At 48.5% G+C, this 24,473-nt stretch overlaps 1 protein-coding gene across 4 annotated transcripts in view; it reads right to left on the reverse strand.

Moving 5' to 3' along the window:
* Nucleotides 1-24,473, reverse strand: part of MTMR14 (myotubularin related protein 14) — a 57,973-nt gene that overhangs the window by 31,408 nt on the left and 2,092 nt on the right. For 2 of the 4 annotated variants that reach the window (XM_027773253.1, XM_027773252.1), the window contains exons 2-7: nt 23,600-23,748; nt 12,421-12,529; nt 7,037-7,112; nt 6,644-6,704; nt 3,431-3,553; nt 739-812 (exon numbers count right to left, since the gene is read on the reverse strand). In XM_027773253.1, coding sequence (XP_027629054.1) covers nt 739-812; nt 3,431-3,553; nt 6,644-6,704; nt 7,037-7,112; nt 12,421-12,474 — 388 coding nt within the window. In that variant the 5' untranslated portion in view covers nt 12,475-12,529; nt 23,600-23,748. Of the gene's footprint in view, nt 1-738; nt 813-3,430; nt 3,554-6,643; nt 6,705-7,036; nt 7,113-12,420; nt 12,530-23,599; nt 23,749-24,473 lie in introns of those variants that run through there. The other 2 variants (XM_027773251.1, XM_027773250.1) reach the window with 2 other exon arrangements.

The raw sequence follows: 24,473 nt of genomic DNA on the forward strand, positions 1-24,473 counted from the left end.
GAGGAAGAGAATGTTTCCTCAGTCTGCTGACAACTTGGGTTGATGAGAGGGCTCCTCAGCCTCCCCTGATGAATAGGCCAGTACTGCCAGAAAACCTGAATGTCACAGATCAGACTAATGTGTAGAAAACATGGCCCTGGCCATAGTCTGCATACACTTCTGTGTGCCTGATACAAATGCAACTTTGTGGAGAAGCTCACTGCATGGTAAGGCCACTGCACAGATACTGGGGACTGAATAATTGTGTGTCATCCCACCAAGTCCCACAACCAACTCAATACACACGAAGGTTTCCATCCACGTCAGCCAGAATAGCCAGAGAAGTTGCTGAGTGCCAATGATGTCATTTCATACTCCAGCAGTACTGCGCGTGCAGACCGCCTTGGTGCACATGACCTCATGTTCAAAACCAAACATGAGCTAAACTGTTACAAGTTCCAACAGACACCTGAGAAAACCTGAGGCTTGGCAAAGGGAAGGGCCTTGTTCAAGGTTGTGGCTAGTGAGTACCAACGCCAAGACTCCATCCCCAGACTCCCTGGACCTCTTGAGTGGAAAGGCCCCAGGACGTGGTCCTCCCTAAGTGCCTGCAGCTGTGACTGGGAGGCCAGGCTGACACAAGCCCCTCCCAGGAAGCCCCAGGGCACCACTGTTTCTAAACACAGAAGGCTTGCTCACGGCCTCCCAGGGACCCCAGTCGTAGGAAGCCTACCCCTTGATGAGAAAAGAACTCCCTACCTGGGTAAGGGATGGAGAGGAGAGTGAAGTCGGCATAGCGCTGGGCTTTGTCCACCTTCTCAGAGGAGGTTACGCTACAAGACAGGAACACAACGTGTTATGGCATCACAACAACACACGCCACTCCCCGCATGAGTACGGTAACGACCTTTTACTAAGAAACTATTCTTCAGCGTTCAGAATGATTCCCCTCAGCAGTGTTTACTTTGAACAGTTAAGAGACCTGACTTCTCCACCCTCTACTCCAACATGTCAGGTGAGAGCCGAGAGCCGTCACTCTCTAATACTGCAGCCAGCCTCAGCTAGAACCCGCTCTGCAGCGCCACCTTCCATCAAATGTACGCAGCGCAGCCACTCTGACCTGGGGGGTGGAGTGAGACGAGAGCCACCTAACGAAGGCAAGCTCTAGAGGAGCTCCCTGCTCTGCCCTCTCCTCTTTCACAGAGGCCACTTTCAAACAAGGGGAACAGCTGAAAACAAACACTACTGTGACAGATGACAAAGGGAGCCATAGAGGATATATAGGTATCTACAGGAGGCCGCCCTCCGACTTTAGCATCATTATGTCTTGTTTTCTAAAACAACCTTCTAGGATAAAGGGGGGAAAAAAAGAAAAATTAAAAAACCTGTTGGGGGCCAGCTGAGTGGTTAAGGTGGCTAGATCCCACACGGTTGCCAATGTGGTTAAGAGTCCTAGACCCAGCACCTTGAAAAACACACCAGGCCTGAGTGTATACATGCCCAAAGTCCCGAGAGAAAGGAGAAGAAGGGAGTGTACCGTGGCCATCCCCTCTGGGGTGCTTTCTCACTCCTACCTCCTGTCTCTCTCTGGCGAGCATATGCACCTTATAGCAAATTCATTTTAGTTTTTAAATATTATTTTCAATTTCTTTCTGATGAGGGCAAGTGCACTCATCAGAAAGAGAGAGACAGCATGCAAGAGAGAAAGTCAGAAAGCAAGCCGCCAGGTCTAGGACTCACACGTAACCATGCGGGAGGTCCAGCACCTTAAACACCATGCCACCTGCTGGCCTCAGTAAATTTTAAAAAAGAAAAGAAAAAAACTTTCAGTGGTTAAGGCACTGGATGTCAGCCAGCCCTGCAGTTTTAGTGGTTAAGGGAGCTGGATCCCACGTGGCCAACTACAGTTAGAATTCTGGCCCTGGTGGCTGGAAGAACATGTTAGGGGCATGTGCGTCTGTGCCCAAAATGCATACAGGATGAAGAAGGGGAAAAGGAGGGAGTACAGCATGACCATGCCCCGCTGGAGAGGAGGTGCTTTCTCCTTCTCTTTCTGTTGCTCTTTGGCAAGTTCAAGTGTCCTCCAGAAATTAAAAAAATATGGTGGTGGTGGTGGGGGGGAACAGTAGGTGGTACAGTGGTGGTTAAGGCACTAGATTCCCTACATGGCTTACCATAGTTCAAGTTCTGGCCTTGGCAGCATGAAAATCACACTGGGTGCATATGCATGTGTGCCCAAAATTCTGAGAGGGGAATGGAAGAGAAGGGACTGCAGTGTGGCCATCCCCTCTGGGGAGTAATTTCCCACTTTCCCTCTCTCTCTCTGTCTCTCTCTGGTGAGTGTGCATGTCCTATTGCAAAAACAAAAACAAAACTGTTTTGGAAAAAGCTCCTATAATTTCATTACCATAATCCAGGCTCCATAATTTCAAAGTTTTGCCTTATTACATAGATTTTGCTCATGTATATATTTTTACATAGCAATCACTGAAGTAAAAACTGGATATACAGGGAACCAGCAGTTAGCGTAATAGCTATGTCGCTGGATTCCCATGTAGTTGACTGCGGTTCGCGTCCCGGACCCAGTGGCTTAAAACTCACGCCAGGCACGTGTGCGTGCGTGCCCAAGATTCCGAGAGGAGAATGGAAGAGAAGGGATTGCAGTGTGACCATCCCCTCTGGGGGGTGATGTCTCGCTTTCTGTCTCTCTGTCTCTCTCTGTCTGTCTGGCGAGCACACGTGCCCTATAGCGAAAACCTCTCAAAAAAAAAACAAACAAACAAACAAAAAAAAACAACTGGATATACACTGAATTTCTGTCTCCACTTTAAAGAAGATTTTGATGGGGCCAGCAGGTGGCGTGATGGTTAAGGCACTGGACTCCCACATGGCTGACCACAGTTCAAGTCCTGGGACCAGTGGCTTGAACCAGGCACATATGCAGGCATGACCAAAATCCCAGGAGGAAAATGGAGAAGGAATTGTGGAATGGTCATCTCCTCTGGGGTTGCTTTCTCACTTTCCCTCTGCCTCTCTCTGGTGAGCACATGAGCCCTATGGCGAAAACCTTACAAAAAATTAAAAAAAAATAAAAACAGACTCTGATCTACCAGAAATGGCATTAAACTTGTAGTCAGGAAGGAAGAAAAGGGCGCACAGGGGAAGGTATAATAGACACTGGTTAGAGACTCACAGCTCCCTTAGTTTCTAATACATTATTTTGAGCAAGTTATTTAACTTCTCGCTACCTCAGTTTCTTGTGAGCCGGGGACACCAGGACCTGCACTGCAAAGCTATTTGAGGGTACAGTGGATGTGACATGCAGAGGACACACAGAAAGGCCCTGGCACTAGGGCAGCACGGGGTCGCTGTCTGCATTCTCGTCAAGCCCACGAGCCGAGCCTGCGAACACACTGCCTCTGCCTTTCCGAGGTGGGTGCCCTGCACTTACTTCATGCCAAACTTCACCTTCTTGTTCTCCACCATCAGGTCACAGATATACTTGACTGACAGGTACCGAAGCAGCCTGATGTCATAGCCCCTGACCTTGTCAAACAGATGCGTGTCGCCACTTCTGAAATAAAGAGCAGAGGGAGAGGTCATGCAGCATGCTCACTCAGCGGGGTCTGGGACTGGGGAGCTCATTCAGGGAAGAACGGATGTCATGGGAAGAACTTGGGTTTCTGCTCTGCAAAAGCCAGAGCAAGGGGACAAGCAGACTGATTCCAGAGAGGTCACAGGGAAGGTGACTCTCATTTCTGTTTTTAAAGATTTATTTATTTTGGGAACCAGCAGTTAGCGTAATGGCTATGTCGCTGGACTCCCACGTAGTCGAGCGCGGTTCGTGTCCCGGACCCGGTGGCTTAAAACTCACGCCGGGCGCGTGTGCGTGCGTGCCCAAGATCCCGAGAGGAGAATGGAGGAGAAGGGATTGCAACGTGACCATCCCCCCTGGGGGGTGATTTTTTGCTTTCTGTCTCTATGTCTCTCTCTGTCTGTCTGGCGAGTGCACGCGCCCTACAGTGAAAATCTCTCCAAAAAAAAAAAGATTTATTTATTTTATTATTATTTATTCAATTTAACCAGAGAAAGAGAGGGAGTGAGAAAGCACGCCATCCAGTTCAGGACTCAAACCACAGTGGCAATTTGGGAGTCCAGCGGCTTAAACACCATGGCACCTGCAAGCCCTGGAAGGTGACTTAGTTTCTTTCTTTCTTAATTTAACTTTATTTATTTATTTAAATTTGACCAGAGAGGGACATAGAGAGAGAGAGAAAGAGAGAGAGAGAGAGAAAGTGAGAAAGTAAGCCGCCAGGTCCAGGACTCAAATTGCAGTCAGCCATGTGGGAATCAAGTGCCCTTAACCACCACCGCCTGCCAGCCGTAGGAAGGTGAAGCTCTAGAAGATTCAGGCAGACTAATTCCAGGGAGGTCACAGGGAAGGTGACTTTCTAAGAGATTACCGCTATCTCTAGGATGCATTTCAAAGAACAGCAATTTGCAGCCAGAAATGGGAAAGGGCTTTCTGGTGCTGCTTGACATTAATCCAGAAGACTCAAGATAATCTTGGAATTCTAAAAAGCGGCAAGCTGATGGCTCAGACTCTGAGCTTCCATTAGAGGTGATCTCCCTCCACCCACTCACTTTCCTCTCAGGTCGGACCATTTTTAGCCACATGATTTGTTCATGATGTAACAGACTGAAATTCTTGTAGAGATAAACTTTTTAGAGATATTTTACCAACTGATTGTGAAATACTAGCTAGTGAATCCCCCCCATTTAGTAGGCCTGTACAGCAGGCAGATAAACTTTGTCTAATCTCCAGGCTGCCTTTAGATTGGCCATGCAGGTACAGACAGACACAGACAAAAGCAGAACTGATAAACAGTTCCCATTTGAATTGTTAATGTCCACTTCCTCTGACCCCATCAGTCCCCTCACAAGAAAATACATGCTGCAGACGACGACCTGGCTGAGGCAGTGGTTGCCTGAGCTTAGGGGACAAGCCAAACATTCTTGAGCACAAGCCAGAGCCACTGACTCCAGGGCTGACAGGCAGAGCCTGGGGATAGCAAGACACCCTTTCACGAACCTGGGCCATGACTTGGGTGGCTGACCTCACGAGGGTCTGTGGGGCATTCCAGGGATGCTTGATAGCAGCTTACAGACGTTCCACGTGGTACGGACCACGCAAAGGAGCTTTTCTAAATACCTTAAAGTGCTGTTTTCTAGAAACATGTGCAAAGGGGATTGGAAAGTGTGAAGCAGCCCGTTTCTTCTCTTCACAGGGGCTCAAAATACTGCTTTGTGTCAATCCCTTCTTATGGCACCAGTCATACGGCTGTGCAGCTACTAGGCCCTATATGTGTCTCCTACACAGGGACCTCCCTTGCCCTTGCCTCGGTACAGGTGTGTGGCGTGGTACTCGGCACGGAAGTGGTCAGCAACCGTACCGCATACTGGAAACCCTGTGAGGCTTTACAACAATACCAGATGGTTTGTGACTCATGGTGTCTGGCTTGACAGTGGGTTCATCAGGACGTAACATCTTCACAGCATGTGAACTTACAATGGTCTGATTCACAATTCTGCCACTTAACGGTGGATTTACTGGGGTATTAAACACACTTTCTACTTAGGTACACACCTGCACACCTGGGGGCTATACAGCGGCACTCTGGGAGCATGACCCACATGGGAGGGTCCCGGGTTTGTGCCCAGACACCTCAGTGAGTATACACGTGTGTGCCCAGGATCTAGGGTTGGCTGAATCTAGGGGTGGATCTCATCAGGACCCTGTTGGGGGTGCTGGCTCTCTTTCTCATGGAATAGATACTTTTGAAAACTGCACACCTGGGGGCCAGTAGATGGCATAGACATTATGTCACTGGACTCCCATGTGGCCAACCATGGTTCGAGTCCTGGACTCGGGGACTTGAAAATCATCCCAGGCACATGCGTGTATGTCTGTGTCCAAAATCCCAGGAGGAGAATGGAGCAGAAGGGATTGCAGCAAGGCCATCTCCCCTGGGGGGTGATTTCTCATTTTCCCTTTCACTGTCTCTGTCTCTCTCCCCAGTGAGTGCACATGCCCTAAGACAAAAACCTCAAAAAAAAAAGTAAGTGCACATATGTGCATGGGGTTAAGGTGGCTGGATTCCATGTGGACAACAGTGTGGTTCCAGTCCCAGATCCGGCAAAGTAAAAGATGCCAGGTGCATGTGCATGCGTATCGAAAATTCCAAGAGGAGAACTAGAAAAGGGACTGCAGCCAACCCGATGAGAGATGCTACCTCAGCTTCCCTCTTTCTCTTTGCCTCTCTCCAGTGAGCACATGTGCCCTCTAGCAAATTAAAACAAACAAACAAAGGAGCACATCTGTACAGGTGGTTAGGCTGTCTCAGACCTGCGGTACCAGGAACTCCGGGGTGGAACCTTCTGAGATGCTGAAGGAGACAGGAAGGAGACAGATCATGCAAGTATTCACAGAGTCAGCTCTGTGATGACGCTACCGCATGAACTTCCACAGACTTGGTAGACAATGGGAAAGAGGCCAACGCACTCACCCAGAGCAGTGATGAATATTTGTCAGAGCATGAAAGCATACCACTGGCAGACACCCACACCCAACACAAGCCCCTGACCACAGAGACCCAGCACTCACCGAAGAGCACAGTCCTCCTCTGTGACATCCTCTACATCTGCCCAGGCATCGTCTGCACCCCCTGCCAGAGAAATCAGTTTGTCACACAGGGGCCAATGGCACAGAGCTCCACCCAGGGGCTTCTTAACCAGTCCCCAACGGCAGTGTGGGCTGGCCTGGCTCCACCCTGAGAACAGCCATCATGTTGCTTTCCCCACCACACGCCCCATAGGACTGGGCATTCTTCCTTTACTCCTTAGGTAAATTCCTGCCTGTCTCTGGGTCCCCAATGAAAGGAAGGCCTCTGGTCTCCACTCAGCCTGCTCACGCCCTCTACGTAGCCCCTGTGGCCATAACGGCTACACTCTCAGCCTAGGCTCTTGTTCTCAGCCACAGAACATGCTCGACACTCACCTGAGAAAATATAGTTGTAGCCAGAGCGTCCATACAGCTCCCCCCATCCAGCCAGCGTGGCCGACCTGCAAATGTGCTGAGAGAAACAGCAGTTTCAGGGTCGGGTGATTTTCAGAAACCATGCCACTGAAGCAGCACCGGAGGGGATGCAGGTTCTCCCAGGCCACCACAATGGGTCTAGGAACACTCCCCAAATCTTGTCAGCATCTAGGACACAGCAGTCAGGTTGAAGGACGCCTGGAATGTTATCCATAGCCCCTATCAAGGGAATCTCTCTCCCAGGAGAGGAGCCAGTGTCAGTAAGAGTCACAGGTGAGCCCTGGCAGCTGGCATGTGCACCACGTGCTGCAGTGCTGGGTGTGGTACCGATGTGTCACACCATCTTTGCACTGAACTGTACAATAGGCAGTGAGGACATGGCAGGCGGCATGCACAGATGAAGAAAAGGAAAATGGGCAGGGAGGTTAAGTGATGAGCATGGCCATATGGCCAGGCTATGCTGGTCCTCCATCCAGACCCACCTGCCTAACTGTTCTCGTGGTTACCAGAACAGTTAAATGTGCCGAGTGTGGTGGAGGGCAAACTATGTAGCAGGGGCTGATTAGAGGAGAGATGTTTTGAGGCTTTCTGTTTTAAAGAAAATTACCACAGAAAGTTGGTGCCAGTAACTGTGCTTAAATTTATTCTTTCACTCTTTTGTCAATGAAGAAACCATTTTTTTTTTGGAGAGATTTTCACTGTAGGGCGCGTGCGCTCGCCAGACAGACAGAGAGAGACATAGAGACAGAAAGCAAGAAATCACCCCCCAGGGGGGATGGTCACGCCGCAATCCCTTCTCCTCCATTCTCCTCTCGGGATCTTGGGCACGCACGCACACATGCCCGGCGTGAGCTTTAAGCCACACGGTCCGGGACACGAACCGCGGTCGACTACGTGGGAGCCCAGCGACATAGCCATTACGCTAACTGCTGGTTCCCCCAAGAAACCATTTTGAGGGTTAGGATTCTAGGCAAGTGCATAAACTTCAGTATCTTCTTGTGATGTTGTGCCTTTGGCTGAATTGTCAGCTGAGCCCCAGAAGGGGCAGGGTGGGGAGGACACACCTGGCGATGGGAACCAGTCCAGAGCTGGCCAATGGTTGGGAGAATAGGACCCAGAACACTGGAGTGGGGAAGCTGCGAGGGGGCAGAGAAAGTGAAGCTCATTTCTAAATGGGCCACACAGTTTGGCAACGTAAAGGGGTCCCCTGGAAGACTGCAAAACGCCGTCTAAAGGCTTCTCCTCTACCTGTAAGACAACGGGAAGAGAAAGCTTGGCTGCCACAGGGGAGGGCTGTAGGAGCAAGGCCTGGTCACCTCTGGCTCTCCCTGAGATTGCAGCAGCCTGGGGGTGGAAGAAGCAGCAGAAAAGCAACCTGGATAAATCCTGGGGCAGGGTGGGGTGTTTTTTTGGTGAGTGAGTACTTGAGGAGGTTGTCAAGTGTATGGAAGAGGACTTGGGCTGGGACTCCTGCTGGTCTAAGCAGAACGCACGCCAGTGGGGGCCACAACTTTTTCTGGATCTAAAGGCATTTTGAAAATCTGATGAAAACTATCAACTATCTCCAGAAGAAAAAAAATAGACTTCAGCTTACAAACATCTGCAAGAATTCCTGGATTGTCCCAAGTCCCTCTATAGACCCACTCCGAACCCCATCACAAGGTCTTATTTTAAGGAAATCTGGCATGCAGTTAGGAGCAGCAAGGCAGAGCACTTTGGCCAGAGGCTGAGGAGGCGGGAGACTCCAGTGGTGGGAGAGGCCTGACTGCAAGCTGCGAGCACCTCTGTGGGAGACAAGCAGCTGTCCAAGTCCGAGTCCAAGTGGTGCGAGCGCCATGCCCACCTCCCTGGATCACCCAAACTACAGGCATCTGACCTTATGCTCCGCTTCAGAGCAGACTGCTGCGCTCTTGGGCGCTGAGCTCTGAGACCCTCCTCTGCTCCCAGTTCTCCTCTCAAACCCGTTCAACTGTCTGTCTTTTTAGCAACCAAGCCAGCCAGACCGGGGCCAAGTGGGACTCATCTGGAGTCAGGTGGAAAGAACAAGTGAACTGGGTGCCCGACTCTTGGGGAAGGTCCTGTGCTGGCACATGGGGAAAGGCTCACCCCAGTGGAGCCTGCAATAACACCCGCTCTGATCCAGAAGCCATCCTTTCTGCACTTTCCACCGAGCTGTTGACAGAACCCAGACAGACCCGAACGCGCCCCAGCTTATTAAGGATGGCTTGGATTCTGCACGTGGACTCGCACTCTGCCAGATCTAGGACCAACTCTGGCGCCGAAATATAGGTGGCTGGCCTCGGCTCCTCATCTCTTATGAGAGGAAGCCAAGAGAAAAATAAACTATCCCAGGTATCTTTTTGATTTTTGTTTTAGTTTTTTTTTCTTCTCCCTGCTAGAGGGCACTCATGCTCACTAGAAAGAAACAGAGAAAAAGGGAGATAGCACCCGTGATGGGGCATGGTCACTCCACAATCTCTATTCCTCCAACCCTCCATCCTACTGGGACATGCGTGTGTGTGTGTATGTGCGTGTGTGTGCCCAGAATCCCAGGGGGAGAAGAGAAGGGACTGCAGTGTGGCCATCCCCACGGGGTGGGAGGGGGGGATAATTTCTCATTTCCCTTCTTACTGCCTTTCTCTGCCTCTCTCCAACAAGTGCACGCACCTATCCCAAAACCTTTAAGAAATATATTTTCTGGACCAGCAGTTGGCATAATGGCTATGTCGCTGGACTCCCATGTAGTTGACTGTGGTTCGAATCCCAGTGGCTTAAACTCATGCCGGGCACTTGTGCATGCGTGCCCAAGATCCCGAGAGGAGAGTGGAGGAGAAGGGATTGTGGCGTGGCCATCTCCGCTGGGGGGTGATTTCTCGTTTTCTGTCCCTCTGTCTTTGTCTTTCTAGTGAGCATACGTGCTCTATACCAAAAACCTCTCCCAAAAAAAGGAAAGATATATTTTTTGTATCAAAGCTTCAATACTCTGATGTATATCTGACATTGACAACATACCTCTAATAGGACACTAAATTTTCAACATTTAAGGGGAAATATAGTCCTACTTTAAAATAAGGTGCCTTTTTAGGCTTTGGCCATAGGGCATGTGAGCGTGCTAGAGACAGAGAGACAGACACAGAGACAGGGAAGGTGAGACAGCACTCTAGGGACGATGGCCTCACCACAATCCACTCTTCCCCATTCTCCTTTCAGGATTCTGGGCATGCACACATGACTGGTGTGACTTTCAAGCCTCGAGGTCCAGGTCTCAAATCGTGGTTGGCCATGTGGGAGTCCAGCACTTTAACCACCATGCCACCTGCCAGCCCCTAAAGTTATTTTTATCAATCAAAACAAATAAAAACCTTTAACATTGCTTTAGTTTAAAAACTTAAATTGAAATGAAATTTACTTGCTCAGTTGTACTAGCCACAATGAACTGAGTTTTGAGAGAAGGAAGAAGCAAGCATTTAACACACCTACCGCTCCCCACAACCTGGCAGAGGGAGATGCCCTTGAAATGGTGCTGAGAGAACATTAGTGCTCCAGTGCCTGCTGTGAGCCATAGGCACGAGGGCTGGACCCCAATTCAGAACAGAAGTCATTCTCCAGCCCTTCCCAATTCCCTCCAATTGCCTGCTCACCCATCTGCCTTCCCCACTGCCTGAGCTCTACAGGGACAAGGAATCTTTCCCCAGAACCCAGGTCGGGGCCCATTGCTGCTTCATCCACAGCGGCATCTTCCGGCCAAATGTGCACCTCTGTGCTGGGTATGCTGCAGGTGCTGGAAGGAAAGCAGTCAGGTGAGGCATCTGCCCCCAGGGGGATTACAGCAGAGGGAAAAACAGACACTCCAGCACCAATGAGAATGAGGTGTACACAAACAGGTGTTTACGTTGGCACTGCATGAGCGAGGGGAAATTCCACTAAAGGGTATGAAATGGCATCACCCTGCCTGGATGCAAAGGCACAAAGGAAAAGGGGACAGATTAATGGCAAAGCCTCCTCAGGCTGATCCTCACAGCTAACTCATCTCCACCCCTCTGCAATCAGCTGGCCCGGGGCTCTTCCCTCACAGGTTTGCCTGGAGCCTAAGTGCTAACAATCTGTCTTCAGGCCACCCTACTGAACTGAGCCCTGAGACACTGGAGCTGTTTACTGTGGGGCTCCCCAACGCCCTAGGTAAAGCTCTTCACTCCTGGCCTGCAAGGAAGTAGTCCAGGCCTGACGAGGTGGCCGAGGCCTTCTCAGAGTCTTGCCACACTCACTCATGCACATTAACGCTTTTTACTGGATATTAGAAGTTAGGCCAAATGTGCACGTGGCATTTCTCATGACAATTTGTGTCTCACAAGCATATCCTTCAACTGCTGTAGTATGGAACACACTTTGGGAAATGCTGCCTGGACTGAAATACCGAGAGCCTGGAGGACAGGAGAGCAGGGATGGGCCTGTTCTGTCAGACAGGGCCTGCACTGTGTCCCCGTGGGGAGTAAACTCAGGTGTGGTCACCTGGCCTCAGGGCGGCAGGGCAGGGCAGGGCAGGGCGCTGAGGAGTCTGAGTGTTGTCTCAGTACCTGGAGTGCCTTTCTTTTGTAAAGGGGAGAAAGAGTCCAGTGAGCAGTTGAGAAAGGAGACTGTAGAACGCTTTGTTGGGCAGATCAGTCCTAAAGAACAACATGCATAAAATGTAGGGCCCCAAAACTGACCTCCTTACGGATGACTGTTACCACTTTACAAAGTTTCCATGTTCCTGAAAGTTACTGGAGCTTCAGTTTAAAGACTCCTGTTCCGTGGAACATGGAGGTGCTTTCTCACCTTCCCTATTTAGCTTGTCACCAGAAGCTGTGTAGAAAATACTCCATAAACTTTATTTTGGAAGAATTCTTTTATTTAACTTTATTTATTTATTTGAACAGAGATGGACAGAGTGAGAGAGTGTGAGAAAGCAAGCCACCAGGTCCAGGACTTGAACGGCAGCTAGCCATGCGCGAGTCCAGCACCCTTAACTACCACACCACTGGCGGGCCCCACTCCTAAACCTTTAATGTACTATTATTATTCTCATTTCATTCAAGAAGAAACAAGCCTTGCTCGGGCAGGAAGTAGGAGAGCCAGAGCATGAATTTCGGTGGGCCGGCTTAGGTGAGGGTGTAGTATGAATATCCCTTTCCTTCCTAGCACCATCCAGGCATCAGGATTGGTCTGTTAAGCCTGCCTCCCACAGCATCAAGTACCCAGTGCCCACCCACCCTTCACCTGGTAAATGTTGAGAACAAAAAGACCCTATACTTTGTATTAAACCCAAGAAGAGGCTGTTGGAGTGTGAAGCTATGGTGAGGCCTTACCTTGCCCTTGAACAGGATCACTGGGCAGACGAACCGTCCTCGGCACCTGGCCATCTTGCTGCGGTTGATGAGGTCTTGCAACTTGCTCACCTGCACGGTGCTCTCAAACCTAACACGCGGGCAACAGAAGCAGGTCAGGCTGGCTTCCAGGTGGGCATGCTGTTCATGTGTGTTTGTTCACACAGACCCTATCTAATTGTGTAGGTGTGTGGGGATAGTCATTTGAAATGTAGGAACTGCTAAAATTCCAAAGTTCTTGATCAAAGATATATTACGTTTTTCAGAGGGGAAAAAAGTACTAATTACAGATATTAAAATTTGTTACCGATTTCAGAACCTAAAAATTCATCATAAATGATGAAAATGAGCTAAACTGAACACATGGTATATGCAGTACAAAAATATACATAGTAAACTAGTGTCAAACTTTTTTTAGAACTATTTACTTATTTTATTATTTTTTAAAATTTTGTTATAGGGCATGTACACTCACCAGAGACAGAGAGAGAGAGAAAGAGAGAGACAGACAGAAAGTGAGAAAGCAAGCCACCAAGTGTAGGAATCAAATAGCGGCTGACCATACGGGAGTCTAGCACCTTAATAACATCACCAGTACCCTAACCATCCACCACCTTAACCAGGGGCCACCTGCTGGTTTTTACAGTAGCAAAGAGATTTAAAAAAAAAAAAAAAAAAAAAAAAAAAAAAAAAAACAGAAATTTTTGGGGGGTTGTTTTGGGGGGTGTTTCTGTGTTTTTTTTTTTTTTTTTTTTTTTTGCTATAGGGTGCATGCACCAGCCAGAGAAGGAGACAAAGAGAGAGAAAGTGAGAAATCACCCAGCAGGGTGCATGGTCACACCACAATCCCTTCTCTTCCAGTATCCTCTCAAGATTCTGGATACACACACACATCTATGTCCAGTGGGAGGAGTTTTAAGCTGGTCCAGGACTTGAACTGTGGTCAACTACGAAGGAGTCCAGTGATGTAACCATTACACTATCTGCTAGTCTCTAGTAACCAATTTTTAGCTTCCAGGGTGCCTTGTGCTCTGGGGATCTTCTCAAATAATAGGACCATTTTTGTGATGTTTTTGGGGTAGAATGAGATCGAGGTTCATGGCTACATGGCTATAAAACTCTGATATCTTTTTTACATCCCAGATATCATTAGCAGTCCAAATAGCCAACGGGACAGAGAACACTGGGGGCAAGGAAAGCAAAGAGAAGCTGTCCTGGCATTTAGAAATGCAGCAATTAGAGCACCAGGTTTAGCAGTAGTGCTCCCGGAACACAGGGGTCAGGTTCAGATGGCCTCCAGAGAGTCACACCTACCCTTCAACAAGGGTCTACTCTGGTAGACTCAACTATTACGCTTAGCCAAGCATCACACTGGCTAGTCAGGGCCTTGGTGGCAGGAGGTCAGAATAGGCAGCTTTCCCCACTATGCTGAGTAACTACGGAGAAAGGAAGCAAGAAGCTCATGTTCCTTCTTTTAGAATTGAACTTTCTGGGGCTGGAAGGTAGCGTGGTGGTTAAAAATGCTAAACTCCCACATGGCCAACTGCAGTTCAAGTCCTGGACCTGGCGGCTCACTTTCTCACTTTCTCTCTCTCTCTTTCCCATCTGATCAAATTAAAAATAAATGAATAAAGTTTTTAAAAAATTCTTAAAAAAAAAAAAAAAGAGTTGAACTTCCAGGCCAAGTCCTAGACAGGCTTAATTCTTCCCAAAACTAATTCTTCTGGGGATCTGCATTTTATTGTGTAGCCCCTCAAGAACACATGTACCCAAACACTCTGTGAAGGAAAACATCGAGTCTTGTACACATCTCTGGCACTCTTTTAAGTGTATCTGGATGTGCTGGGGTTAAAATACAAAGTCCTGGGGCCAGCAGGCGGCGTGGTGGTTAAGGCACTGGACTCCCATGTGGCTGACCACTATTCAAGTCCTGGACCAGGTGGCTTGCTTTTTTGCTTTCCTTCTCTCTGTCCGTTTCTCTCTTATCAAGTTAAAAAAAATAACAAATGGAATTAAATAAATAATTATTTTAAAAAGCAAATAAATAAAATATAAAGTCCTAAAAACACTGCTTTATTCTTTTTTTTTTTTTAAATGCAGATTTTTGCTATAGAGAGAGTGGACTCGCCGGAGAGAGACAGACAAATAGAAGCAAGAAATCATCCCCTGGGGGGATGGTCATGCCACAATCCCTTCTCTCCATTCTCCTCCTGGAATTTTGAGCACCCACGTACACATGCCCGCATGAGTTTTAAGCCACCAGGTCCAGGATTAGAACTATTTTCAGCTACATGGGAGTCCAGCGACATAACCATTATGCCATCTGCTGGTCCCTATTCTTTATTCTTAATAAAGAAATATCTACATAGGTTACTAACTGTGGCCATCAAGTTGGGGTTTGAGGCCAACAGGTGGCATGAGGGTTAAGGCAGGTGGCTGACTGCATGGTTTGAGTCTGAGACCCAAGTGGCTTGGAAAACATGCTGGACATATGTGTATGCATGTCCAAAATCCCAAGAGGAGAATGGAGGGAGAGACGGAAGCATGGCCATCCCCTCTGGGCAGTGTGGGGGTGCTTTCTCATTTTCTCTCTCTCTCTCTCTCTGACTATCTCATGAGCAAATGCACCCTACAACAACAACAAAAAGAGTGAATGTCTGAGACTAAAGTTAAAAAGTGGTCCTCAGGACCAGCAGTTGGCATAATGACTATGTCGCTGGACTCCCATGTAGCCGACGTGGTTTGAGTCCTGGATGCGGTGGCTTAAATTTATCCCGGGCACATGTGCATGTGTGCCCAAGATCCCGAGAGGAGAATGGAGGGGAGAAGGGATTGCGGCGTGGCCATTCTTCCCGGGGGGTGATTTCTCGCTTTCTGTCTCTCTGTCTCTCTCTGACTTTCTGGCGAGCACACACGCGCTATAACTAAAAACCTCTCCAAAAAAAAAAGTGGTCCTCAAGGGACCAGCAGCTGGCCTAATGGCTGTCACTGGATTCCCATGTAGTTGACCACATTTCGAATCCTGGACCCCGTGGCTTAAAACTCACGCCGGGCGCGTGTGCATGTGTGCCCAAGATCCTGAGAGGAGAACGGAGGAGAAGGGATTGTGGAGTGGCCATCCCCCTGGGGGGTGATTTCTTGCTTTCTGTCTCTCTCTGTCTTTCTGGTGAGTGTACATGCTCCTAAAGCAAAAACCCCTCCCTGCCCCCCACCCCCAAAAAACGGTGGTCTTCAAGGGGCAAACTGGTGGCATGGTGGTTAAGAGAGCTGGATACCACGTGGCTGACTGCAGTTTGAGTGTTCAAAATCCTGAGAGGAGGGCAGAGAAGGGATTGTAGCATGGCCATCCTTCCAGGGCTCAGGGGGTGAATTTCACTTTCTCTCCTATCGCTCTATCTTCCCTGTCTCTCTCTAGCAAGCACATGTGCCCTAGAGCCACCCCCCACCCCCAAAGAGTGGTCTTCAAATAAAAATCATGGTCAAGAGACCAGCAGGTGGTGTAATGGTTTTGTTGCTGGACTCCCACCTAGTACACCTAGGATGGAGTTCTAGATCCAGCAGCTTAGGGAACCAGGAGTTAGCGTAATGGCTATGTCGCTGGACTCCCACGTAGTAGACCGCAGTTCGCGTCCCGGACCCCGTGGCTTAAAACTCACGCCGGGCGCGTGTGCATGTGTGCCCAAGATCCTGAGAGGAGAATGGAGGAGAAGGGATTGCGGCGTGACCATCCCCCCTGGGGGGTGATTTCTCACTTTCTGTCTCTTATGTCTCTCTGTCTGTCTGGTGAGCGCACACACCCTATAGCAAAAACCTCTCCAAAAAATGAAAAAAAAAATCTCACATACATACACACAAAAATCATGATCAATAGCTGGATGACCTTATGAAAAGAACTATGAGGTGTAAGAGGAGGACATACTTTCCAGGTATTTTTCTATCAGGTCTGATTTCATGTGATTTGTTTGCTTGTTTGCTGTAGGGTGTGTGCACTTGCAAAAGAGACAGAAATTTAGAGAGAAAGTGAAAAACCACCCACTCCCACTGGTGGGGGATAGCCATGCCACAATCCCTTCTCCTCCATTCTTCTCTCAGGACTCGGCAATGTACACACACATGCTTGGCATGTTTTTCAAGCAACGAGGTCCAGGACTTGAACCAGGCAGTTGGACGTGTGGAGTTCAGCTGCCTCAATCACTATGCCACTGGATGGCTCTAAGATGTGACTTTTGTCATTAAAAATTTCTTTTTGAAGTAAGGAGGAAGAATGGCAAGTGTGAAGAAGGTGGGATCCCTTTTGCAAGAGCTCATAGGTTGGCGGGGACTTGCCAGCCAGCCCACCACTGCACACGGAACACATCCAGAGTGCCCCTGCCCTCCCCTCGCTCAGTTTCTCTATGAATAAAAAGGCACCTCAGTAAGAGACAACTTCCTAATTAAACTCAGACTCCAAGAGAACATAGAACCAAAAACGCATACAGTACTGTTCACAGTGGCCTTCCTCCCACCTAGTGGTGGCCCCAGGCCATTTTTACAGATCTGACCAGCACTGTTGCAACCAACTCTCACTTAGCTCATACCAGAAAAACTCCCTCTCAGTCCTAAGTGCCTTAAGACTGTACTTTGTTCTCCCAGGTTGAGTCCTTCCATTCAGCCAAGTCTCCTCAAAACCAAGGTGGAGAACACGCCAGCACCTCCCTCTAAAGGGTTTGGGTTGTCTATTAATACAGAGACACATCTTTTCTTGTTAGGCCAGCTGGTAGGTTATTTTCCTAGTTCCCCTACTCACAGAGCCAATTCAGTTTCTGTTCTTTCACTAGTTCCTGTTTTTATTTTTATTACCTCTGTCCTTCGGATCTTTTCACTTCAGCACTAAGCACTGAGCTGTGTCTGGCACATGGTACTCATATTTGCATGAATTAATGTAGGCTTACATATTTATGTCTGTAATGCACTGAAATTTCTACAACATGTTACAAGGTGGTAAGACTTGATATTTAAGTGAATTTTTGAATGGATTTTATTTTTCATGAGCATCATTTACACACTAAATTGATTTTCAAATTTAAAAAGTCAGGGGCCAGCAGGTGGCAGTGGTTAAGGTGCTAGAGACCACATGGCTGACTGTGTGGTTCAAGTTCCTGACCTGGAGGCTTGGAAAACATGCCAGGTGCACATGTGTGCATTCCCAAAATCCAGAAAGGAGAGTGAAGGGAAAGGGAATGCAGAATGGGTATCCCCCGTGGGGTGTGTTTCCCTCCCTGACCCTCTCCAGTGAGTGCACATGCCCTATAGAAAAAACTTGGGAAAAAAAGTCACTGTCACATAACTTCTGATGAGCTTCTCAGACCAGCACCATCCTTCTCAAACTAGAATGGCTGTTCCTACATGCTCCCAAACTTCCTATGGTAAATGCTGCTATTTAATAGATATGAGGCATGGGCCAGCAGATGGCATAGTGGTTATATTGCTGGACTCCCACGTGACCAACTGTGGTTCAAGTCCTGGACCCAGTGGCCTCAAAATCATGCCAGACGTGTGCGCCCATGTGCCCAAGATCCCAGGAAGAGAATAGAGAAGAGATCGTGGTATGGCCATACCCCCATGATTTCTCACTTTCTCACTGTCTCTGTCTCTCTCTCTGGAGAGCACACATGCCCTAAGGCAACAAAAAGAAACAAAACATAACACATAAAGCAGGGCTTTTATCCACATCATGTAAGTTCATCCTCTTTACCCTATTTATAGATAAAACAGGGTAGTGAGAGGCGATCACTGGCCTAAGCTTACAGAACCAGCAAGCAGGACAGCTGAGATTCCAAGCCCTGGTGGTGGTCCCTGACCAGGAGTGTTAGCGACTACCCATAAGTGCCTCTCCGGTAGATCTCCTAATCCCAATCCTGGCTCTTGTACTGTGATTGCTTATGTATTAGTCTTTGCTGCCCACCAGACCTAAGAGTAAGGATGCCAACCATCTGGTTTCCGAATGGATTCCTGACAAGCGTGTGTCTTGGTCGTTCAAGATCCTTGTCCAGCCTTCCCAGATGATGGGGTGATAAGGTTCGGTGAGAGGAAAGGACCACTTCCTGGATCCAGTTCTATCCTGTTTGTGCCATAGTAACACCAAACCCCGATATGTAAAGAGGCAAAAAGGCCCGTTTCTTCCCAGTCGAATTCTCTTCCCCTCAACGAAGCGGCATCACCCACTCAGTATCACCTCATGATATTGCGAGAAGTGGACGATGAAAAATAACGCCAGTTCTTTTCCAGGGTCTAGGATGCTCCACAGGAGGCCTGACTTGGAAGTGAGGCCCCACTAGACATGCGAGAGTCATGGAGATGAGAGGAAGAAGAGGCAGACAGGAAGAGAGAGTCAAGTCAAGAAGCCTGGCTTTTAGCCGCCCTCCACTGGCTACCTTAGTGATCCTGGGCAAGGGCAAACCCCTTCTCTGTAACGTCCTTGTCTATAAAATAGGCTGATGCTGTCTTCTTTACTGGATGGCTGTAGTCAAGTCAGGGTGTGTAAAACCCTAACACCTGCCAAACGGCAGGCACTCAGCAAATATTAGCTTCTTCCTCCTTAAGATTGAATCAGGAGAGGGGACCAGCAGTTAGTGTAATGGCTATATCGCTGGACTTCCACGTAGTCAACCGTGGTTCGAGTTCCGGACCCGGTGGCTTAAACTCAGGCCGGGCGTGTGTATGTGCATGCCCAAGATCCCGAGAGGAGAACGGAGGAGAAGGGATTGTGGTGTGGCCATCCCCCCTGAGGGGTGATTTCTCGCTTTCTATCTCTCCGTCTTTCTCTGTCTGTCTGGCGCGCGCATGCATCGTATAGCAAAAATCTCTCAAAAAAAAAAAAAAGATTGAATCAGGAACTTGTTTCCTTCCAGGAAAAGCTTATGTCAAGTCCCCAGTGTACTGTTACTAACAGGTTTGGCATTTCCTGGAACTGTCTAGAAAACGCCGAATCTTAGGCCCCCTTCAGATGTAATGAATGAGATTCAGCATCGGAACAAGATTCCTGTGATTCACACCCAAAGTCAAAGTGGAGGAGAACTACTTTGACTACCTCTGAGCTTAATACCAGAATGCCATTGGGGCAGAGGTAAAATCACCATCTGGTACAGAAGAAATGGAAAGAGGGGAACAGAAAGGTTTAGTGAATGGGTTCAGTCATGGTAGTGCTCACTGCTAAGACACTGTACTCTACAGGCTGGGACTATGTGGCAGGCCTGGGTTCAATTCCTGGTCCAAGCTAAGATGTGATGGCACGCACCTGTAATCTCAGAGACTTGAGAGGCTAGGGCAGGAGCATCGCAAACTTAAGGCTGGCTTGGCACACAGTGAGACCCTATCTAATAAAAGAGCCAGGTGTGATGGCACCTGCCTTGTGGTTCCAGCTGCGAGGCTGAGACAAGAAGACAGAGACACAGAGACCCAGTCAAAAAAAATGGAGACGGTCAGCAGATGGCATAGCAGTTACACCACTGGACTCACACACGGCCAGCATGGTTTGAGCTTGGGCCTGGTGGCTTGAAATGCATGGTTAATGCAGTCTGGCTAGTTAGTGCTGGGCAGGTGTGCATGTGTGCCCAAGACCCTAGAAGGAGAATGGAGGAAAAGAGATTACAGTATGGCCATACACCCTGGGGGATGATTTCTCACTTGCCCTCTTACCATCTCTGTCTGTCTCTCTCTGGTGAGAGCACACGCCCTAAGGCAAAACAAAACAAAACAAAACAAAACTCTTAAAAAAAAAAGATAGAAAACTTTATTTTATAAAACTCTTTCCTAACTCTGAAAGAGGTAAGAACCACAAATAATGGGGCAAAGGCCATAAAAAAGCCTAGTTTTGGGACCAGCAGATGGAGTAATGGCTATGTCGCTGGACTCCCATATAGTAGACTGTGGTTCGAGTCTCAGATCTGGTGGCTTAAATTCATGCCAGGTGTGGGTGCGTGCGTGCCCAAGATCCCAAGAGGAGAATGGAGGAGAAGGGACTGTGGCGTGGCTATCCCCCCGGGGAGTGATTTCTCGCTTTCTGTCTCTCTGGCAAGCACACGTGTCCTACAGCAAAAAACTCTCCAAAAAGCCTAGTTTTTTAGGCTTAGAGATTCCCAGAGTTCTTAGAGGATGTGATATGATTTTTATAAGCTACATACAAGCATCCTTAATACATTAATTTTCTTAAAGAAATCCCACCACGATCTCAGATGGCACTCACACAGACATCCTCACTTTACAGATGTGGAAACTAAGGCCTACTCCTTAAACTCCTCCAACCTGATAGTTCCTGCTTGGAAGCCTTCACTGACTGCTCACGGCCTGTGGCAGAAGTTCTCGGGTGGTATCACACTACAGTGTAGGTAAGACAGGGAGGGGACAACAGACTGCGTAGCAGTTAATCGCTGGACTCCCACATGGCCAAGCGCAGTTTGAGAACTAGACCAGGTGGCTTGAAAATGTGAAAATCACACTGGGCACGTGTGTGTGCATGTCCAAGATCCCTGGAGGAAAAGGGATTGTGGCGTGGCCATTCCTCCTGCAGGATGATTTCTCACTTTCTTTCTCACTGTCTCTCTCTCTGGCAAGTGCATGCACCCTGAGGCAAAAACCTCTCTCTCTCTATCTGTGTACACACACACACACACACACACACATTTTTTTTTTTTTTTAAAAGAAAGACATCTAGGGAGCTCTCCGAGAACACAGACTCTGGGAATCTTGATTTAGAAGGCCTGTAAGAAGACAAGAATCTGTAATATTAATGAGAGCTCAGGGGATGCTGGCGTAATAATATCCACACACAATCCACAAGTTCACATTCCCAGGCCTCATAATCAAGACTCTACACAAGTTGGCCCCTAAGGAAATACCAGAAAATTCCTCATTGTTCCAATTCTACCTCTCCACCATGAGGTCTTCCCAGACACTCCAACACCAGGTGGAATGGACTGATCTCCCCAGTCTGCCTATAGCAGCACTTCTTGAACCTCAACATGCATCCAATCACCTGAGCACCCTGCAATGCTGTGGGTCTGGCACCTGAACCTGACAAGTTCCTGGGTGCACTGAGGGCTGTGCTCTGAGGAGCAAGGGCCTGCTGCACTTGGCAGCATGCCTGCATGGTTGCATTCCTACAGCATTTCCTCCAAAGACAGGATTTCACAGGTATTCTTGACAACAGCTCCTGGCATTCCCTTGAAGTCAGCAACAGGTAGGGAGATTAGGAAACAAACTTTGATACCAACATAAAGCAGTTCCAGGAGCCTCAATGCTGTGACTAGTTACTAGAGTCCAACAACTGCTACCATTCATAACTTTTTATTTTTTTGGAGAGTTTTTTGCTATAGGGCACATGCACTCGCCAGAAAGACAGAAAGAGACAGAGGCAGAAAGCAGAAATCACCCCCCAGGGGGGATGGCCACGTTACAATCCCTTCTCCTCTATTCTCCTCTTGGGATCTTGGACACACACGCATTCGCGCCTGGCGTGAATTTAAGCCACCGGGTCAGGGACTCAAACTGTGGTTGACTACATGGGAGTCCAGTGACATAGACATTATGCCAACTGGCTGTCCCACTACCATTTATTACTACAGGCCGAACCCTGTACCAGGAGCTTTGTGTCTGCCCTGATAAACCCACCCACGGCACTGGGTCCTTGGGAGGCTCTTTCCTAACTTACAAGAAATGCACCAGGCTTGTACCAGCCCTGCTTATCACCAGGGACTGCACTAACCATGCTCCTGGGATTTTAATTAGCCCCTCACTGCTAAGAATTGGCTGCCCAGCTGGACACCTGCAACGCCAGTACAGACACCATTTCAACAGACCAGCACACCCAAACAGAACAGATGTGGATGGACAGACGGACAGCTCGTCTTGCCCCACAGCAGAGCAGTGCCTGGGCTGTGTACCAGTGGTGGGCTGGTTTCTTTTAAGTCTTAAAATAGGATTTAAAAATTCAGGTAGAGGGACCAGCAGTTAGTGTAATGGCTATGTCGCTGGACTCCCACGTAGTCGACCACAGTTCGCGTCCCGGACCCAGTGGCTTAAAACTCATATCGGAACTCACGCTGGGCACGTGTGCGTGCGTGCCCAAGATCCTGAGAGGAGAATGGAGGAGAAGGGATTGTGTCGTGGCCATCCCTCCTGGGGGGTGATTTCTCGCTTTCTGTCTCTCTCTGTCTGTCTGGCGAGCACTTGCGCCCTATAGCAAAAAAACCTCTCCAAAAAAAAAAAAAATTCAGGTAGAGGGACCGGCAGTTAGCGTAATGGCTATGTTGCTGGACTCTTGTAATCGACCGTGGTTCGAGTCCGGACCTGGGGGCTTAAACTCACGCTGGGCGCGTGTGCATGCATGCCCAAGATCCCGAGAGGAGACTGGAGGAGAAGGGATTGTGGTGTGGTCATCCCCCCTGGGGGGGTGATTTCTTGCTTTCTGTCTCTCTGTTTTTCTGGCAAGCACAGGAGCCCTACAGCAAAAAGTTCTCAAAAAAAAAAAAAATCACATAGAGGGTTTTTGTTTCTGGCTTTTATCTTATTATTATTATAATTATTATTTTAATTCTGAAACTAACCTGTTTTGTCAAGTTATTTCTGGGATAAATTTTACTGGTTGCTGTTGTGAGGAAGGTGGTGTTTTCACCTTTTCCATAATGAACTAGAGACAGGTGTAGAAAAAAAATACAAAGACTAATAACATGAGATAGAGAATCACCAATGAGAAAACTAAGGACAAGGAGGATAAATCACCTGCTCAGGGTTAGTTCCACAGTCAGCAAGTAAGGCACCCAGCATGTAAACTCGAGCAGCCAAACTCTGACCTTAGGCTCCTATGTGCTACTAACACCCTGAAACACGTCCTGATCCTCTCTAAAGAAAGGACACTGAGCTTCAGAGAAGTGAAATACAAAGTCCACTGTCCTAGGACAATGCGCTTCAGGGTGGGCTAGAAGAGAAATCCAGGGCTGTGACTCATTCAATGCCATGCCGCCTTGCCAGTCTCACTTACCACACCCTGAACTAAACAGAGATGCCAGTAAGGCTTAACACCTGGGGAAAGTGAGCCTTTCCTGCCAAGCTGCAGAATGCCGGCCCTGAGGGTGAGCTGCCAGAGCCTCCCAAGACATGCACACTGTGGTCACATGATACTCACGTGTCTTTCTCCTTCTCAGAACTCTCATACTCCAGGAACACAATGTGCCGGGGGTAGTGGCCGCAGATATCCCCATTCACGTTTGGAATCACACTGAAACAGTAGTCCCGGCCAAACAGCTCCAGACATCTCTTCTCAATGCGCTCCACCTGCACAGAGGAGGCAATCTGAGCATAAAGAAGATTCCAGGGCTCTGAGGATGAGAATAGGTGGGCCCCTGACCTGGAGAGGGAACTAGCAATGACATGTATCTCTGTGACAATGATTCAATGCTAAGAGGAGAGGTGAAGTTGGGTCACAGCCCCTATATGTAGTTCATTAACCCAAACTTGGTATGCTTCAAGAAGGACTCTGAACCCCTAAACACTGCATATGAAATTTTGTGTGTTGAGCACCTGGAAGGTAGGATTACTATTTGCACTAGAATTAAAAGACCGCACATCCCATAAAATATAAGAACTCTTGCTCTAGGTTATTACAACTGGCAGTAACCCATCATCTTCTGTTGGCACCAGATTCTCCCGCCAGACTAGCAGTTAGAAACTCTAGTCAGAGTAATCAGTGAAAGCTGTGGACGAAGCTGTTTCCTTACATACCATTTGCTTACAAAATATTAATAAAAAGAACAGTGCCCCCTAAAGTTGCTCTCATTTCGTTCACAGATCAGGGAAAGGGTCACTAGAAAAAAAGCCATAAGGGGACCGGCAGTTAGCGTAAGGGCTATGTCACTGAACTTCCGTGTAGTTGACCGCAGTTCGAGTCCCGGACCTGGTGGCTTAAACTCACGCTGGGCACATGTGCATGCATGCCCAAGATCCCAAGAGGAGAATGGAGGAGAAGGGGTTGCGGCGTGGCCATCCCCCCTGGGGGGGGG

The sequence above is a fragment of the Tupaia chinensis genome, unplaced genomic scaffold, assembly GCF_000334495.1.
Source record: "Tupaia chinensis unplaced genomic scaffold, TupChi_1.0 Scaffold000333_1, whole genome shotgun sequence".
NCBI classification, from domain to species: Eukaryota; Metazoa; Chordata; class Mammalia; order Scandentia; family Tupaiidae; genus Tupaia; species Tupaia belangeri.